This window comes from Oncorhynchus clarkii, chromosome 18 (genome assembly GCF_045791955.1).
Source record: "Oncorhynchus clarkii lewisi isolate Uvic-CL-2024 chromosome 18, UVic_Ocla_1.0, whole genome shotgun sequence".
Classification (NCBI taxonomy): domain Eukaryota; kingdom Metazoa; phylum Chordata; class Actinopteri; order Salmoniformes; family Salmonidae; genus Oncorhynchus; species Oncorhynchus clarkii.
In genome coordinates, this window is record NC_092164.1 from 18,554,805 (window position 1) to 18,575,351 (window position 20,547).

The following is a 20,547-nucleotide window of genomic DNA, read 5'->3' on the forward strand; positions in this document are numbered from 1 at the left end:
GTTCGTTTTCTCATCATGAATGAAGCAGGTACATAGCTACCTTGTTGGATGATTATACGAAATTACAATATTTTCTTGCAATATCGACAATTTTGATGAATGACTTATGCATTGACAGTTTGGAGTGGATCACAGACCAACACTACCACCGTAGGGTCTGGACTGCCAGGGACCGCCGCTGACGACCCAATCTGCACACATCGCCCTTAACAAACAGGGCTGGCAGGGGGATTGAGGGCGTGCAACTTATTTTCTGTTAAATAAATCAAATACATTTTTAGCAAAGATTGGCCTACGTTTGTATCTTTACAGAAAACAGGTGTTCTGATTGGAGCTCTGGATTTACTATGCTGCATTTTTGTAAAAAGAAGTAACATATTTCTTTGGATTTGGATTAAATCTGACAACATTTGCTTTTCCGTGCCTTGTAGCCTACTACTGAATATGGTGCTGTATGCTCAGATATGTCCCCTTCATGTGAAGAAGCACAATGATTTTTGGTGCCTGAACAGGTCAAATCATTTGGATGCTGGACATTGATCATGAGTCTGATTTAGTCCATTTTCGATCAGACATATGAGGATGAATATTACATATCATGTAAGGATATCTATTGAAATGAATTATTTGGGGATAAGTACGGATCCATAAATGATCAGGTAGTGACTACAGATAGGATACATTTCTGAAAGTATGTGGATTAGTTCATGACTAAGCATAAAGGCTAAGATATGTCAGCATGTTGACACATACCATTTCCTGAGTTAAAATGTTCTACAAATATGTAAGCGGGTGCACGCTCATCAGGGGCATGTCTTGAAGGGATCTCACCCCAGATATCTCCCTGGACTCATACAGTAGTAGGGAGATTTCTGAGGTCCGGATTGGATGCCTGTAGAAACTGTCCCATTAGGGAGAATATCCTATCTCAATATATTAAATGAAGGACATACGTTTCTGGAGCATGTCTACTCCTTATATCTAATGAAATGTCAGATATCCGGATATATACTGTCATGACGTTGCCCTCTTTGGGTACAACAAGCTCCATCCCCCTCTCCCTGTCTCCTACACACAGGCTGCTGTGGTCAGAGAGAGGTCGTAAATTCCTGGAGGAGATTATCTCCTCATGGCCACAGTATAGAGACAGAGTGAATTTTCATAGAGAACAAAGGAATTTCTTCCACCTCACAGAACTTGAGGTCCAAACAACATGTATGTTCTGGAGAAGGTATAAAAGATCGGTGAAGAATCCAGCTACGAACTGGTCCGTTTGGTACAATTGTGTGGAACTCATGGGAGACAATACGGACATATTACCATAACGCTGTTTATATAATAGCCTCAGATATGAGGTTTACATCTAATTGGTGTATAAGATGAATGAGTAAGGATGATACTGTTTGTAAAATTGTGTAATGTGATTTGGGACTGTTTAGTTAGTTAATAAATAAGTGATTTAAGACAATTGATGTATAGATGACTCATAGTGAAGACTTGGTTTGTGCAGATAACCATCCATTTACAATGTTTGGAATGAGACTAACGGGAGGTAAAAATAAATAATTCATTAATTCAGAAGACTATTGATCAGATATGAAAATATCTGAAAAGTTGTATTAGGAAAATTATAACTGTAATCTGAATTATTTTCCTTGGTGCCCTGACTTCCTAGTTAATTACAGTTACATGATTAATCAGTTTAATTGAGTAATACTAATTACAGTGAATCTTTGATAAAAACTAAAAGTCTTCATTTAATGATAGTAAAGACACGACAATACTGATAAAGACACCCCCTGATATTGACCCTTTTTGCCCAGTGCTGCTTTTCGACTAACACCAGTGTTACGGCTTCTGCATGCATTCCATCCAAAACAGTTTTTTGAAACAAGCCGAAGTAGGCAGCCGAAGTCAGGGCCCCTTCGTAGGTGATTGGTCAACAGTAGGGATTATTCAATTAAGTGTATTGCCGTTCAACAAGACGCGACTTGTTTTCATGCAAATGTTTTCACTTGAGAAATACTGCACCAAACATCCTTGGAAAAAAAGTCAAAACGAATTACAGATTAATTGAGTAATTTTAGATTAATTCTAACTAGTTTGAGGAAGCGTATATTGTCTACAGCATCTCAAGGTGCACAAACAGTACTATTGACGCTTTTTTCTAGTTTTTCTAAAAAAGGTCTTGTAAGGGACTATGCGAGCACACTCGTTCGGTTCAACCAGCTAGACGCCAGTCAAACTGAAGCATGAAGTGATAACGCCTTTACACTTAGTGTATACTGATGTTATTCAACTGGGAAATTGAGTTCTCATAGCTAGGGCTGACAATGGGGACTTGTGAAGAGCAGAATCAACAACCTCTGCATAATCTATACAGTTGCTTTGTGGAAATGTGTTAAAGTTCACAGTTAGCCATTGTGATGTAAGTGACAGCTTTGGCCCCATGTGAGAGCAGGTCAGCTGGAGCTATGGCTCACTGAGACAGGGGCGCTGGCCGTGTAGATGTAAACAGAAAAGCCTGAGCCTTTTGGGTAATGGAGGGATAAAATGGAGAGAAGTTAAATATGCTTTATGTTTGGTTTGCTTGCCAATGACACTAACAAGTCCCAGCCCTATCAGACCGTCAGTGATAAGTTGTAACATTGTTTGCACCTCTGATGCAATGCATTGAGTCATGGGCAAACACTCCCAATATTTGGTTCATTTCAAGTGCATACTCATTACCATTAATGACCCTCAACATGTTTCAAGTAGATGGTAAATTGAGTTAAGTTTAGTAAGATAGAGGGTTCAAGCACTTATGTACAGTACAAAAATATGGTCATGCATAAAAAACGTTGGGTAGGACCGGTGTTTATGGCACTGGGGTAACGTTACTAAAGTATTGGCGCCTGTAGAAAGTAACGGAATTATTTGTTCTAGACTGTAATGTATAGACCGTGATCGCGTCGAGCAAAATTGTTACAATCATTGCAACACTGGTTACACTAGTCACTAGCCTCCCATTGCAATAGATGACAACCGTCAAAACGCGCCAATGCTACATTGTAACAGGTTAACCCAACGAATGAAATGAAATTATACTTGCTAATAATGATGCACTATGGCTAGGGAAAACTGGAATGATATTATAGGCTACGTTTCAGTTCTAAAAACACGAGGCAGTGCATGTCACACTAACAAAAACGTTTTTGCAAGCAAGATAAGTCAGGTTTTGAAATCTTCGCGAGACAGATGTGACCGCGTGTCCCATAGCCTAATGTTGTGCTTTCATCTAAGTGCAAACTCTTACTGCGCAAATAATAAAAGTAGCTTATCTTCCAAAAAACGGTTTTCAGAGATAAATACATTTTATTTCTCTCACACATGTATCAGTATTAAGTTTGAAATGAAGGCCTGCCTTAGCCAACTTTTACAACACGCGGAGTACACAAAAATCGTCCCTTTTCCATCATCTTGCAGAAGCTCTTCAAAGGAGACAAACTCACCTCTGGTGAAGAACTACAGCTTCAAAGACCGACACAATTCGGAGAATTCAATGCTTTCAGGTTATCCACGCTGTAAACTATACGAATATATTTAATGTACTCTTGTCACCTCCAATTTGCTCGTGAAGCCTGTTTAGAACGGACATGAGTGAGAAAACCGTGCAATTGAGATCCACCGTAAGGCGATTTGCGAAGACATTCAATATGGCGGTCGGACTAGTCGAGGCCAGGCGTGGTTGATTTAATATGTGGGGGTACGCGCTCTGCTCTGCTCAGCAGCAGCGATGAGAACTCCCCCAACTTTAAAATAGAGTATTCTAACAGTGTCAGTGGGTGTACACTATACAGTCATAGTTGTGTATACACTCATTGGTGTATACACACAATATATCATACTAAATGGAGGGAGAAAATCAACATACCAAATCCTACGAATTGTTCTGAAGCCAGGTTGAACACACACACCTTAATATGAGTAAGACATGTACTTCTATCTCCCTTTATTCCATTTTCTTTCCTTTCACCTGTGGATCAAATATAGTCTATGAAGTAGGAATGATAAATAGAATAATAACAAGGGGAAAGTCAGTGCACAAAGGGAAACAGTATCTATATTAGTTATATTACATCATAAAGAACATAAATTTTGTCTCACAAATAAAGACTATGTCTGCTATGATTGTCTGTGAATATTTCTCTCATATCTGCTTTGTAAAACACGGAACCATTTAACATGAAGTTCTTGTCACACTAATAGTGGTGGGGAAAAGTACCCAATCATCATACTTGAGAAAATTACTCAAGTAAAAGTAAAAGTCACCCAGAAAAATTCTACTTGAGTAAAAGTCTAAAGCTATTTGGTTTAAAATATACTAATTTTAAATTCCTTATATTAAGCAAACCAGATGGCACCATTAAAAAAAAAATCGGAAAGCCAGAGAGGCACACCCCAACATTCAGACATAATTTACAAACGAAGCATGTGTGTTGAGTGAGTCCGCCAGATCAGAGGCAGTATGGATGACCAGGGATTTATTGGTGTATACGTGCGTGAATTGGACCATTTTCCTGTCCTGCTTAGCATTCAAAATGTAACGAGTACTTTTGGGTGTCAAGGAAAATGTATGGAGTAAAAAGTACAATATTTTCTTAAGGAATGTAGTGAAGTAAATGTAGTCAAATATATAAATAGTAAAGTACAGATACCACAAAAATCTACTTAAGTAGTACTTTAAAGTATTTTGTAACTTAAGTACTTTACACCACTGCACACAAATAATTCTCCCTCACTCAATAATCGTCCAAGGCCATGCAATGAATTCAAACAGGAGAGTTACAAAATATGTACCAAATTTATAATACTTATATTGTTCAGCTCTGTGAAGCTCTTTGTTTAAATTTCATCAGTTGGTTTTGTTAAGCTATATTTGTTGTGAGCCTAAATAGCCAGCCTCTTGAAAAGTTACTAATTCCATGTTGCATTCCCTGCCATCCTGAGCCTTCTTAAACTAACACATAACTTTGCATAGTCCGTCATCTAGTGGACATAAACTGTTATTACACCAAGGAGACACGAAGAAGTGTGTCTTCAAAAACACTGGTTTAGACATTTCCTTGACCAAGCAATAAGACATAACTTGATGTTTCAGAGATTTACTGGTTTGGGTGAGCAGCAATCAAAGCATTTTGTATTTCATCAACAGCAGAAGATTAGTAAGTTCTAGAACCAGTTCGAATTTTGGATCAGAATGAGCTTTATATCTTAGTTCTCAGAAATGATTTCTTAATTCTAAGTTTACTTCATTATTGAAGTCAGCAACAGCATTTTCTTCTGACGTCCAATTTTGGGATGTTTGCTCATTGACTTTCTTCTCACTTCCTCCTCACTTATGGTAAATCGTCTGTTCCTCAACCAAAAAGGAGAATGACACATTTCCTCTCTCTCTCTCCAAATCAAATCAAATCAAATTTATTTGTCACATACACATGGTTAGCAGATGTTAATGCGAGTGTAGCGAAATGCTTGTGCTTCTAGTTCCGACAATGCAGTAATAACCAACTAGTAATCTAACTTAACAATTCCAAAACTACTACCTTATACACACAAGTGTAAAGGGATAAAGAATATGTACATAAAGATATATGAATGAGTGATGGTACAGAACGGCATAGGCAAGATGCAGTAGATGGTATCGAGTACAGTATATACATATGAGATGAGTAATGTAGGGTATGTAGACAAAGTGGCATAGTTTAAAGTGGCTAGTGATTCATGTATTACATAAAGATGCAGTAGATGATATAGGGTACAGTATATACATATACATATGAGATGAGTAATGTAGGGTATGTAAACATTATATTGAGTAGCATTGTTTAAAGTGGCTAGTGATATATTTTACATCAATTTCCATCAATTCCCATTATTAAAGTGTCTGGAGTTGAGTCAGTGTGTTGGCAGCAGCCACTCAATGTCAGTGGTGGCTGTTTAACAGTCTGATGGCCTTTGAGATCGAAGCTGTTTTTCAGTCTCTCGGTCCCAGCTTTGATGCACCTGTACTGACCTCGCCTTCTGGATGATAGCGGGGTGAACAGGCAGTGGCTCGGGTGGTTGTTTAAGTCCCTTTAACTTAATCAACGCGGTGTGTCTCGTCTACCCAGTCACTTTGTGCTGTATCTGTGCTTACAAGTCAAAAAGTTATCGAAGACTAAGACTATTTTTTAAACAAAGGGTTAATATAGTGAAGTTTAAAGGCAGGGAAGTGCTCTTTGGAGCAGGGTGGTAGAACCAGGACTCAGGTGATCACAGTCCTATGCTGCACTAGCGTTCACTGTGACTGTCCTCTGACAAATGTGAGTAAAACTGATTACCACGTATTTTGGCTATGTTTTTCATTGTCTTTTGATTGTCTAGCTACTAAAAAATATGATGCAATATGTTTTGTGTTTTCTCTTATTCGGACAATGTTTTTACCCTTTTCTACTCATTTCGAATTTGATAGTGGTCTTCTCCTTTTTTCCCTCTATTATACTTTGTCCTTATCAGTAAAGCAAACTTTTGTGAGCTATGTTGATATATATAGGAATACCTATCAATAATAATCTGTCAGTTATTTTGAGGACCAGAATGCCAACAGCTGTCAATGTTATTGCAATTTAATTAGATTGTCTAATTATGTAATATGCACCAAAATCGTGTAACAGTTAGTCACTATATTTTTCTTTGTTATTTACTGTAGAACTGAAGAAGACGTCAATCCACTGGGCACAGACGTCAATTCAACGTCTATTCCACGTTGGTTCAACATCATTTCATTGAAATTAGGTGGAAATAACGTTGATTCAACCAGTGTGTACCCAGTGGGAAGCCTCTGACACAATGACAATCACGATAACCATGCCAGGAGAACAAAGTGGGTCTACATTCTCTCAGCTGAGACTCTGTCTTTGTTTCCTGATGTATTGCTGGGTTCTTGCTGATCCAGTATGTGGGTACTTCCTGAAAAACTGCACAATCCGGGGTAATCTCAGTGACAACTTTAACATGAAAGTACTCTGTTATAACAGGAATCTTGAAGTCATACCTATAGCTATTCCGCGGAAAGTAAGCAATTTAGACTTGGCCATGAATAAGGTTTCCAAGATCGAAAAGTTGGATTTTAAAGGCCTATCAAACCTCAAAATTCTAAATATGCCCAGAACCCAGATCTCTCAAGTGGAAAATGGGGCTCTTGGATACCTAGAGGCTCTTCAGGAACTGGGTTTGGCTCATAACAGACTCACAACCCTGTCAGACTATTTGTTTCAGGGCCTAGCCAACCTCTCCCTGCTACATCTGGACAACAACGTCATTGCAACCATCAGCTCCTCATCATTTCAGCCTCTCTCCAGTTTGAAGACAGTGAATTTAACCAAGAACAACCTTTATAATATGAAGGAAGTTCAGCCCATCGTACAATTACCACACTTACAGGAGTTGTACATTGGGAGCAACAGGTTCACCTCTTTCCAGTCACAGGAAATATCAAACACTTCTATAGAGCTGAGACTGTTGGATTTATCCCGGAATCCATTGGGAGTCTTCAGGATCACGGCAGATGTTCTTCCTTACCTTGAGGTGTTAGACATCGCCTACTGTGGCCAACTTGGACGCATGGAATGGGATGTGCTGAACAGGTATTTTCTGAGCAACGTCAATCGTCTCAACTTGAGTGGCATTGAGATGTCTTTCAAGAGGATGGGTATGGTACTGCAGACTGTCAACTCCTCATTAGTCCATCTGAGATTGCAAGACCTTGTAAACGGCTCAAGGCTAAAGGTCAAGGCTCTCACTGATATTGCCTGACATATACCTACACTCAGCGTACTCCGACTCGAATATAACAACATAGGTAATCTCTCTGAGGAATTTCTGCAGTCATGTAAACACATGACAGAAGTGGACATATCAAATACTGGTCTTACTCAGCTGTCTGAATTTTCATTCAGATCAATAGAGCAATTAAGTGCTTTGAAACTGGGCCACAACAGGCTTTCCTCCGTACCAAAGGCCACAAGAAATCTACCTACACTGAAGATCCTGGATCTCAGATTCAATATCATCAATAAACTAGGCTGCTCAGATTTCTCCAAGCTTACAGGATTCACACAACTTGTTCTTTTCCACAATCAAATCCCCAACATATGTTTTCCAGGATTTGAAAGAATTATGGATCCTTAAACTGGGATCAAACAAAATCCTGACCTTGAATGATGCCTTCATGAATGGTTTGCACAAATTTGAGACTTTGAATTTGGCAGGCAATAAACTGAGCTCTATCAGAAAAGGTGAGTTTAAAAGTTTAACATCACTCAAGAATGTACTTTTATTTGACAATCAGATTGTCAGTATGGAAGATGGAGCCTTTGAGGGATTGGTCAACCTTACAGAACTTAACCTGGGCTCAAATAAGATTACTCAAATAGGTATAAGAAACACTGTGCTCACGGGACTTCCATGCTTAAAATCTCTTGATATATCCTGTAATTACATCACATATGTAAATGATGGTAAATTAGACCCTCCACCCTTCTCTCATCTGACATCTCTGGAGAACCTCAGGATATTTAGTCAGCGTCACAAGGGACTGTCTCATTTACCTATCAACTTTCTTGAAGGACTGAAATCTTTATTGTCATTCCAGGCAGGGAGTCTTAATATTAAGGACCTGCACCCAAACACATTTATTCACACACCCCGGTTGTGGTTCCTTGATATCAGTAAGAATGAGTTCACAGCCCTCACTCCAAAGCTGTTTCGCCCAATCCCAAGGCTCAACAGCCTGTCCAAAGCCCGAATTCAGTCCTTAGATTTCCTCATAGCAGCAAACCTCAGTAGAGTCACTTTCTTGCAGGTGAGCAAGAATGACATAACAGTAGTCAACGAGACAGTGTTGCAATCTCTCCCTGCCTTGACATACCTGGACATGCAAGATAATCCTTTCACCTGTGGCTGCAGTGATGCTTGGTTTGTCCAGTGGATGGAGAGCGACAACCAAACACAAATTGTTGGTGCAGGAGAATTTACCTGCAACTATCCTGCCGATCTAAAGGACACCAAGCTGTTGGATGTTGAGCTTCAGTTCTGTACAGTGGACTTAGGACTTTACTGCTACATCTCTACCACTTGTCTGGTCCTCCTCACCCTGGTAGCATCCTTTGCCTACCACTTCCTGAAATGGCATGTAATTTACGGCTATTACCTCTTTCTGGCTTTCCTCTATGACACCAAGCAAAGGAATAAGCTCACGCCTCATGGCTGTCAGTACGATGCCTTCATCTCCTACAACGCCCACGATGAGCCCTGGGTCCTGAGGGAGCTTCTGCCAGAGCTGGAGCGAAAGCAGGTCTGGAAGCTGTGTCTCCACCACCGGGACTTCCAGCCAGGCAAACCCATCATAGACAACATTATGGACGGCATCTACGGAAGCCGCAAGACCATCTGTGTCATCAGCCACCGCTACCTGGAGAGTGAGTAGTGCTCCCGGGAGATCTAGGTGGCCAGCTTCCGGCTCTTTGATGAGCAGAAGGACGTCCTGATTCTGGTGTTCCTGGAGGAGATCCCTACCCACCAGCTGTCACCCTAATACCGGATAAGGAAGCTAGTGAAGAGACGCACATACCTGAGCTGGCCCAGAGCTGGGGAGCAAACCGGGGTCTTCTGGCAGCAACTACGGCTGGCTTTAGAGACCAAGGACGGCTCTGCTGAGGAAAACCCCATCCTCTCTGGGGTGCAGGCTCTGTGATAGTGAAACCTTGATTTGAAACAACCATCTCACTCTGAACCTTTTCTGTATATTTACATGAGAATATTGAAGATGCACTCTCAAACTTTTGTACAATTTCAGCCAGTTGTTTTGAAAGCCAGAAGTGGTCCCAGTTTTCTGTGTATCACGTCATCTAAAGTGTTTTTTGCCTATTCTTATGATATGTTACAAATGTATTTCATACTATACAGTATGTTATGATTTTATTGTGCTTATCATCATGGAGTGCATCTTTAAGAAGTTCCTAAGAGTATTGCTGCGCCCATGCGTCAATCTAAGTAACATAATTTTAAAAAATCCCCATCAAAGTCAGTTTAATCAGGTTTTTTGCATGGGCTGGTTCTCAATCCACTGCTTCCGACAAACTGGTCTCAGAGCAATTCATATTATTCTGTACATATATCTTCAAGGCCAAATTTAGTATGATATGTTTAGTATGGTATGTATTAATACAAAACTTACAATATGTAACAAATTTGCAAAACATAATATATGTTCTGAAATCTAGCTAGTTGGCTAGGTGGTTAATGTTAGCTAACTCACTAACGTTAGCTAGGCTAGGGTTAGGGGTTAAGGTTAAGTTTAGTAGTTAGGTTAAAGGGTTTCGGGTTAGGGGAAGGGTTAGCTAATAAGCTAAGTAGTTACTAATTAGCAAAAATGTAGTAAGTAGTTGAACAGTTCTTCACTAGCTAAAATGCTAAAGTTGTCCGTGATGAGATTTGTTAGATGTTTAAGTTATTTGCCCACCCATCTGTCATATGCAGCGATGACAAACCTAACAAACCATACTAAATGGACTGTTTCGGATTCACAGTGCATTCAGAAAGTATTCAGATCCCTTTACTTTTCCAACAATTTGTTACGTTACAGCCTTAGTAGAATTTTTTATTTTTTTAATCCTCATAAATCTACACCCAATACTCCATAATGACAAAGCAACATTAGGTTTTTTGAAGGGTTGAGCTAATATAATAATTTAAAAAAACAGAAATAACTTTTACATAAAGACTCAGACCCTTTGCTATGAGACTCGAAACTGAGCTCAGGTGCATCCTGTTTCAATTGACCATTCTTGAGATGTTTCTACAACTTGACTGGAGTCCACATGTGGTAAATTCAATTGATTGGACATGATTTGGAAAGGCTATGTCTATATAGGTCCCACAGTTGACAGTGCAAAAACCAAGCCTAGAGGTGAAAGGAATTGTCCGTAGAGCTCCGAGACAGGATTGTTTTGAGGCACAGATCTGGGGAAGGGTACCAAAACATTTCTGCAGCATTGAATGTCCCCAAGAACACAGTGGCCTCCATCATTCTTAAATGGAAGAAGTTTGGAATCACCAAGACTTCCTAGAGCTGGCCGCCCAGTCGAACTGAGCAATCAGGGGAAAAGGGTCTTGCTCAGGGAGGTGACCGAAAACCCATTGGTCACTCTGACAGAGCTCTAGAATTCCTGTGTGGAGATGGGAGAACCTTCCAGAAGGACAACCATCTCCTCAGCGGGCACATAAAGGACTCTCAGACCATGAGAAACAAGATTATCTGGTCTGATGAAACCAAGATTGACTCTTTGGCCTGAATGCCAAGCGTCACGTTTGGAGGAAAACCTGCACCATCCCTACGGTGAAGCATGGTGGTGGCAGCATCATGCTGTGGGGATGTTTTACCGCAGCAAGGACTGGGAGACTAGTTAGGATTGAGGCAAAGATGAACGGATCAAAGTATAGAGAGATCCTCAATGAAAACCTGCTTCAGAGCGCTCAGGATCTCAGACTGGGGCTAAGGTTCACCTTCCAACAAGACAACGACCCTAAGCACATAGCCAAGACAACGAAGGAGTGGCTTCGGGACAAGTCTCTGAATGTCCTTGAGTGGCCCAGCCAGAGCCCGGACTTGAACCCGATCGAATATCTCTGGAGAGACCTGAAAATAGCTGTGCAGTGACACTCCCCATCCAACCTGACAGAGAGGATCTGCAGAGAAGAATGGGAGAAACTCCCCAAATACAGATGTGCCAAGAATAAGACTTGAGGCTTTAATCGCTGACAAAGTTGCCTCAACAAAGTATTGAGTAATGGGTCTCAATACTTATGTAAACGTGATATTTCAGTTTAAATTTCTTATAATATATTTCCAAACATTTCAAAAAAGCTGTTTTTGCTTTGTCATTATGGGGCATTGTGTGTAGATTGATGAGGGCGAAAAAAGCTGTTTAATCCATTTCAAAATTAGGCTGTAACGTAACAAAATGTGGAAAAGTCAAGGTGTCTGAATACTTTCCAAATGCACTGTACGTACAGAATAATACGAAATGCTCTGAGACCAGGTTTGCAACCACCTATGTCGGCCTTCCGCATCTGCAGTGAAAGGTGGCTGAGCTACAGCGGTGTTAGTCAGACCATGAAATATCCCGAAATGGTTTGTCCTAAAAAATATTATGACCCCTCTATGGAAAGACATGGGCCTCATCTGAAGGTAAACCAGCACCGATTCCACTCTATGGAGAGGGGAAACTCCCCCAAACATGATGATGTTGTCTGTTTTGTCACACGTCTCATCCAAAGGTAACCCATACAAACAAATTGAAGTATGGAGGTAGTTTTGTGCCAACAAAAATAAGGGGTTCAATATGTGTCCAAAAAACAAAAAGATTTATTCAGCGTTCTTATTTCTCCTAGATATCGGAGAGACCAGTGCTTAATTTGTAAATCGGGAGGTGCCGGAACAAAATGTGAGCATGAGAGTCAGGTGACCTGGGGAGTTCTAAGGTACTGGAACGAATGAAAAAAATGAATTACCTTAAAAATAAAGCATTGCATGCATATCATCACATTTGCATAGTGGCATAGAGCAGTAGAATTGAGTCACTTATGGAAGGGAACATTTTTAGTAGCCTGGGGTCCGGGAAAATGTTTGCATTTTATAAATGCATTTCATTTACCTGACTGGAGACTTTGCCAGAATCATTTTTATCACCACACAAATTATCGAAATAACAGGCTACTTCGACACTGACAAAAGGAGAATCTGAGATCAATTAAAAACGACCTTGTCTAGAATCCATCAATAGTCTAGGCCTAGTTGTGTGAAGGCACATATTGTAGGCTACAATATGCAGAAGAAAATATAGTCCTAAAAATGCTTTCCAGTTTGACTGACTCACCCAATGATGCGCAGCTGACTCACTGGTGATGGTCTCTCTCTTTTGTAAGAATAAGCCCCACCTTCTTTTTTAACTAGGCAGGTCAGTTAGGAATACATTCTTATTTTCAATGACAGCCTAGGAACAAGGGCAGAACGACAGATTTGCAACCTTTCGGTTACTAGCCCAACACTCTAACTACTAGGCTACTCTGCCCTGCATTCCTTGATGCTGGAGATGGGTAGTGGGGCCTCTCTGGCTACTGCCCTAGAGGTGGCAGACAGGTCCTTATCACAGGTGGCTTGTGACACCTTGATTGAGGAGGATGGGCTCATTGTAATGGCTGGAACGGAAAAAATGGAATGGTACACTCTTAGATTTTTTTTTTCAAAAGGGTTCTTCAGCTGTCCCCATAGGAGAAACCTTTTTGGTTCCAGGTAGAACTCTTTTAGTTCCATGTAGAACCCTCTGTGGAAATGGTTTTACCTGGAACCAAAAGGGTTTTACTTGGAACTAAAACTAGTTCCTCAAAGGCTCCTACTATGGGGACAGCCGAAGAACCCTTTTAGGTTCTAGATAGCACCTTTATTCTAAGAGTGTATCAAACACGTTGTTTCCACCTTTACTCCCACTCCCTGTTTCGCTTCTGCTACACACACACACACACATACGCACGTGAGCGCGCGCGCACACACACACACACACACAACCAACCTTGTGGGGACACACGATTCAGTCCCATTCAAAATCCTAATTTCCTCTAACCCTTGCCCTAACCCTAACCCCAAAACCCAAACTTAACCTAAACTCTAACCATAAACCTAACCCTGGTTCCTAACCCTAACCTTAAAACTAACCCTAGCTCCTAACCATAACCCTAAACCTAATTCTAACACTAATTCTAACCTTAACCCTCCGCACGCGCGCACACACACACACACACACACACACACACACACACACACACCTTGATATGAGAGCGACGTCATTCTCCCCTTCATTGCATTTTATTTCCTGTCACCTGTGGATGAAATTTAGTCTATGAAGTATGAATGAGAAATAGAACAATAACAAGGGGAAAGTCAGTGCACAAAGGGAAACAGTATCTATATTAGTTATATTACACCATAAAGAACATACAAGCAAGGTAGATCTACTGTTGTATCACAATGTGGTATCAGTTCCGGCTCACAAATAATGACTATGTCTGCTATGATGTCTGTGAAAACTTAATTCATACCTGCTTTGTAAATCACTGAACACTTTCCCATGAAGGTCTTGTCTTCACAGATGATCTAACCATGCATGCCATTGTTGTTATTATGTACATAGTGCTATTTCTATTGTTTTATCACCCTTTTCATTATATTATTTCACTAGTTCTGCATGTTGGATTTCAAAGCTGAAGATTTTCACTCTACCCTGCAATCACACCTGCAACCCTGTTCATGTCACTATTAAACAATCTGATCTGAATCTGAATGAAATGACTCTCTCCCTGACTCAATAATCTTCCATGAAAATGCACTGAATTCTAACCTGAGACTTACACATTATGCACAGTCTTATAACTGTCATCTCTATGGGACTGGGTTTCAATTTCATCAGTTGGTTTTGTTAAGTGATTCATTGGGAGCAAAAACACCTATCATCTTGAAAGTTCTATGCTGCATTATAATTGCATTCTGAGATTTCTTTACGAACACATTCCTTTGTATACTTTGTCATCTACTGGACACAAACTGTTATTACACAAAGTAGACAGAAGTGTCTCTGAGAACTCTGGTTCAGTCATCTTCCTTGACCAAGGAATTGACAGAGACATTCAGCAGTGGGGAACCGCGAGGGCTTTCTATGTCTTCAGAAAACGCCTAAGGATTTATAATTGTATTGATATATTTGAAACAAAATTCTGTTTTAATTTCTATGTAATATTTACAATAATTTGTATGACCTTCAGAATTCATCTCTTCAGTTTGTGTTGGAAAGAGAAAGGTTAATACTGAAGAGAAAAAAAGAAAGAAAAATATCCAATGAGCATTTTGGGTAGAATTATCTAGCAGCTCAGCCAGCAAATGTCTCAGTTCTAAGGGAAGTGCCCTTATATGTTCAGCGTCAGTATTTTATTCGGTCCAATTGTGAGATGGATCAGACAAGTCCAATTTCGGTTTGTTTTCTCTATAACCTTATTCTCACTTATGTTAACTCACTCATCCCCCTGGCCATCCCTCTTCATATTAATATTCCTTCATTCTTTCTGAGAATGACACCTTTACTACCACTCTTGCCACACACACACACACACACAAACACACACACACACACACACACACACACACACACACACACACACACACACACACACACACACACACACACACACACACACACACACACACACACACACACTCACACACACACACACACACACACACACACACACACACACACACACCTTCATTAGAGAGAGAATCTCCCTTTTATTGCATTGTCTTTCCTGTCACCTGTGGATGAAATAAAGTTTATTAAGTAAGAATGAGAAATAGAGGTTGGAGGCGGCTTATGGTAAAGAAATGAACATTAAATTCTTTGGAATGTAAAAAGTGTCAGTGTTAGTACCCGTTTGATGTTTGGATCAGAATGTTCTTAGTTCTAGGAAATATCTCAGGTCTCGGGAAGTTCCCGTATATGGTCAGCATCAGTATTTTATTCGGTCCAACTGTGAGAGAGAGCAAACAAGCCTGACTTCCCCCCCGACTCTCTCTCTCGCTTCTTCTTTTCTGCCCCTTAATCAACTGTGTGTCAGGTCAACACAGTCTGTTAAGTTTTCACATTGTGTTGTAGCTGTTTGTGAGAAATCAATCTAGACAAATACCAAGATACATTTTGAACAAAGTTTAGTGAAGTAAAATGCCAGGGAAGTGCTCTTTGGAGCAGGGTGGTAGAACCGCGACTCAGGTGATCACAGTCCTATGCTGCACTAGTGCTCACTGTGACTGTATTCTTCCGACAATTGTGAGTAAAAATGATTACTATGTAGTCTGGCTGTTTTTAGTTGTCTTTTGCTGGTGTATCTCTTCAAAAATATCATACAAATGTGTGTTTTATTCTTATCCAGACAATGTTATTACCCTTATCTACTCATTTCTAATTTGATAGTGGTCTTTACCTTTTTTCCTTTCTACTCCAGTTTGTCTTTTTCAGTAAAGCAAACTTCTTGTGAGTTATGTTGATATATTGGATGACCTATAAATAATAATCTGTCAGTTATTTTGAGGACCACAATACCAACAGCTACCAGTGTTATTGCAACTTCATTGAATTGTTCAATTATGTTACATTTCCAGCCCCCAAAGGATGTAAGTTAGTCACTGTATTCGTCTTTGTTTTTCTCTTTAGATCTGAAGTAGATGTCAAGCTCCTCACAATGACACTCAAGATAACCATGCCAGGAGAACAAAGTGGGTCTACATTCTCTCAGCTGAGACTCTGTATTTGTTTCCTGATGTATTGTTGGGTTCTTGCTGATCCAGTATGTGGGTACTTCCTGAAAAACTGCACAATCCGGGGTAATCTCAGTGACCCCTCTAACATGAAAGTACTCTGTGAAAAAAGGAACCTAGAAATCATGCCTATAGACATTCCACGGAAAGTAAGCGTTTTAAATGTGGCCATGAATAACATTTCCAAAATTGGAAAGTTGGATTTTAAAGGCCTATCAAATCTCAAAATTCTAAACATGTCAAGAAACCAGATCTCTTCAGTGGATGATGGGTCTCTCAGACACCTAGAGGCTCTTCAGGAGCTGGGTTTGGCTCATAACAGACTCACAACCCTGTCAGACCATTTGTTTCAGGGCCTAGCCAACCTCTCCCTGCTACATCTGGACAACAACCTCATCACAACCATCAGCTCCTCATCATTTCAGCCTCTCTCCAGTTTGAAGACAGTGAATTTAACCAAGAACAACCTTTATAATATGAAGGAAGTTCAGCCAATTGTACAATTGCCACTCTTACAGGAGTTGTACATTGGGAGCAACAGATTCACCTCTTTCCAGTCACAGGAAATATCAAACACTTCTATAGAGCTGAGACTGTTGGATTTATCCCGGAATCCATTGGGAATCTTCAGGATCACGGCAGATGTTCTTCCTTACCTTGAGGTGTTAGACATCGCCTACTGTGGACAACTTGGACACATGGAATGGGATGTGCTGGACAGGTCTTTTCTGAGCAACGTCAAACGTCTGAACCTGAGCGGGATAGAGATGTCTTTGGAGAGGATGGGTATGGTGCTGCAGACTGTCAACTCCTCATTAGTCCATCTGAGACTGTATGACATTAGTGAAGAGAGGGTCAAGGCTCTCACTGATATGGCCTGCCATATACCCACACTTAGCTTGCTCCGACTGCATCATAACAACATAAGTGTTCTCTCTAAGGAATTTCTGCAGTCATGTAAACAGTTGACCGAAATGGACGTATGTGATAATAATATCAATCAGCTTTCTGAGCTTTTATTCAGATCAATGGAGCAATTAAGTACTTTGAAACTGGGCCACAACAGGCTTTCTTCCGTGCCAAAGGCCACAAGAAATCTACCTACACTGAAGATCCTGGATCTGAGCTTCAATATCATCCATGAACTGGGCTGCCCTGACTTTGCCAATCTTACAGGACTCACACAACTCTTTCTTTTCCACAATCAAATCTCCAACCTTCCAGAATGTGTTTTCCAGGATTTGAAAGAATTAAGGATCCTTAAACTGGGATCAAACAAAATCCTGACCTTGAATGATGCATTCATGAGTGGTTTGCACAAACTAGAATATTTGTCGATGTCGTACAATAAGCTGAGCTCAATCTCTAAAGGAGACTTTAAAGGCTTAGCATCACTCAAGACCCTGCTTTTATTTGACAATCAGATTGCTAGTCTTGAAGATGGAGCCTTTGAGGGATTGGTGAATCTTACAGAACTTAGACTCCAGTCAAATAAGATCACTCAAATAGACATAAGAAATACTGTGCTCACGGGACTTCCACACTTAAGAACTCTTGATATATCCTGTAATTACATCACATATGTAAATGATGATAAATTAGACCCTCCACCCTTCTCTCATCTGATATCTCTGGAGAACCTGCAGATCCATAGTCAGCGTCACAAGGGACTGTGTCATCTACCTATCAACTTCCTTGAAGGTTTGAAATCTTTATTGGCATTCAAGGCAGGGAATCTCAATATTAAGGACCTGCACCCAAACACATTTATTCACACACCACGGTTGTGGTACCTTGATGTCAGTAAGAATGAGTTCACAGCCCTCACGCCAAAGCTGTTTCACCCAACCCCAAGGCTCAACAGAATGTACCTGTCCAAAGCACGACTTCAGTCCTTAGATTTCCTCGTAGGAGCAAACCTCAGTAGAGTCACTTTCTTGCAGGTGAGCAAGAACGACATAACAGTAGTCAATGAGACAGTGTTCCGTTCTCTCCCTGCCTTGACATACCTGGACATGCAAGATAATCCTTTCACCTGTGGCTGCAGCGATGCTTGGTTTGTCCAGTGGATGGAGAGCGACAACCAAACACAAATTGTTGGTGCAGGAGAATTTACCTGCAACTATCCTGCCGATCTAAAGGACACCAAGCTGTTGGATGTTGAGCTTCAGTTCTGTACAGTGGACTTAGGACTTTACTGCTACATCTCTACCACTTGTCTGGTCCTCCTCACCCTGATAGCATCCTTTGCCTACCACTTCCTGAAATGGCAGGTAATTTACGGCTATTACCTCTTCCTGGCTTTCCTCTATGACACCAAGCAAAGGAATAAGCTCACGCCTCATGGCTGTCAGTACGATGCCTTCATCTCCTACAACGCCCACGATGAGCCCTGGGTCCTGAGGGAGCTTCTGCCAGAGCTGGAGGGAAAGCAGGGCTGGAAGCTGTGTCTCCACCACCGGGACTTCCAGCCAGGCAAACCCATCATAGACAACATTATGGACGGCATCTACGGAAGCCGCAAGACCATCTGTGTCATCAGCCACCGCTACCTGGAGAGTGAGTGGTGCTCCCGGGAGATCCAGGTTGCCAGCTTCCGGCTCTTTGATGAGCAGAAGGATGTCCTGATTCTGGTGTTCCTGGAGGAGATCCCGACCCACCAGCTGTCACCCTACCACCGGATGAGGAAGCTAGTGAAGAGACGCACATACCTGAGCTGGCCCAGAGCTGGGGAGCAAACCGGGGTCTTCTGGCAGCAACTACGGCTGGCTTTAGAGACCAAGGATGGCTCTGCTGAGGAAAATCCTTTCCTCTCTGGGGTGCAGGCTCTGTGATAGTGAAACTTTGATTTGAAACAACCATTACACTCTGAACCTTTTCTGTATATTTACATGAGAATATTGAAGATGCACTCTCAAACTTTTGTCTAATTTCAGCCAGTAGTTTTGAAAGTGGTGCTCACGAGCCAGAAGTGGTCCTCGTTTTCTGTGTAACACGTCATCTATAGTGTTTTAAACTCATTTGTATGATATGACATGTTACGAATCTAATTAATCATAATAGAATGTTATGATTTTGCTGTGCCCTGCATCCTGGAGTGCATCTTCAAGAAATCGTTAATAGTACTGATGCACGAATGCGTCAATCTAAGTAACATAATAAAAAATTCCTGGTCTCAGAGCATTTCGTATTATTCTGTACATTTATCTGAAAGACCACATTTAGTATGATATGTTATGTTTTGTATGGTGCATATTAATGTATTAACCTCTAATGACTCCCCATCCAGCATGAGGGAGCGTAATCATCGCCTGACACTAATTAGCATAACGCAACGGACATAAATATTCCTAGAAAATATTCCTATTCATGATAATCACAAATAAAATATATTGAGATACAGCTTAACCTTTTGTTAATCACCCTGTCATCTCAGATTTTCTAAATATGCTTTACAGCCAAAGCTAGGCAATTATTTTTGTAAGTTTATCGATAGCCTAGCATAGCATTTTGTCCAGCTAGCAGCAGGTAACTTGGTCACGGAAATCAGAAAAGCAATCAAATTAAATCGTTTACCTTTGATGAGCTTCAGATGTTTTCACTCAGGAGACTCCCAGTTAGATAGCAAATGTTCCTTTTTTCCAAAAATATTATTTTTGTAGGTGAAATAGCTCCGTTTGTTCTTCACATTTGGCTGAGAAATCGCCCGGAAATTGCAGTCACGAAAACGACGAAAAATATTCCAAATTAGCTCCATAATATCGACAGAAACATGGCAAACGTTGTTTATAATCAATCCTCAAAGTGTTTTTCAAATATCTATCGTTTTTCAGTAGGACCAATTGGAGTAATGGCTACCTCTGTATTTTACGAGAGAATTTCTCTGGGAGCATCAGGTGACCACTTGCGCAATGTAGCCGCTTACGGGTATTCGTCAACATAAATGCGTAAAACTACGTCACAATGCTGTAGACACCTTCGGGAATATGGAGAAAGAGTAATCTGGTTGATAGCCCATTCACTGCTCATTAGGGACAGATAGGAACGCAGCGCTTTCAAAACATGAGGCACTTCCGGATTGGATTTTTCTCAGGCTTTCTATC

At 40.7% G+C, this 20,547-nt stretch overlaps 2 protein-coding genes and 1 pseudogene across 3 annotated transcripts in view; 2 read left to right on the plus strand and 1 right to left on the minus strand.

Moving 5' to 3' along the window:
* The window catches only part of LOC139373148 (radixin-like), a 30,800-nt gene extending 26,992 nt beyond the window's left edge, over positions 1 to 3,808 (minus strand). Inside the window, exon 1 of the mRNA XM_071113294.1 lies at positions 3,495 to 3,808. The gene's annotated coding sequence lies outside the window, so the exon portion shown is untranslated. The remainder of the gene's footprint in view (positions 1 to 3,494) is intronic.
* Positions 1 to 19,627, plus strand: part of LOC139373145 (toll-like receptor 13) — a 36,774-nt gene extending 17,147 nt beyond the window's left edge. The window contains exons 1-2 of one of the 2 annotated variants that reach the window (XM_071113293.1): positions 15,718 to 15,956; positions 16,341 to 19,627. In XM_071113293.1, coding sequence (XP_070969394.1) covers positions 16,369 to 19,278 — 2,910 coding nt within the window. In that variant the 5' untranslated portion in view covers positions 15,718 to 15,956; positions 16,341 to 16,368 and the 3' untranslated portion in view covers positions 19,279 to 19,627. Of the gene's footprint in view, positions 1 to 15,717; positions 15,957 to 16,340 lie in introns of those variants that run through there. The other variant, XM_071113292.1, reaches the window with a different exon arrangement.
* On the plus strand, positions 6,874 to 9,817 carry LOC139373146 (toll-like receptor 13; annotated as a pseudogene).
* Positions 19,628 to 20,547: the final 920 nt, after the last annotated feature.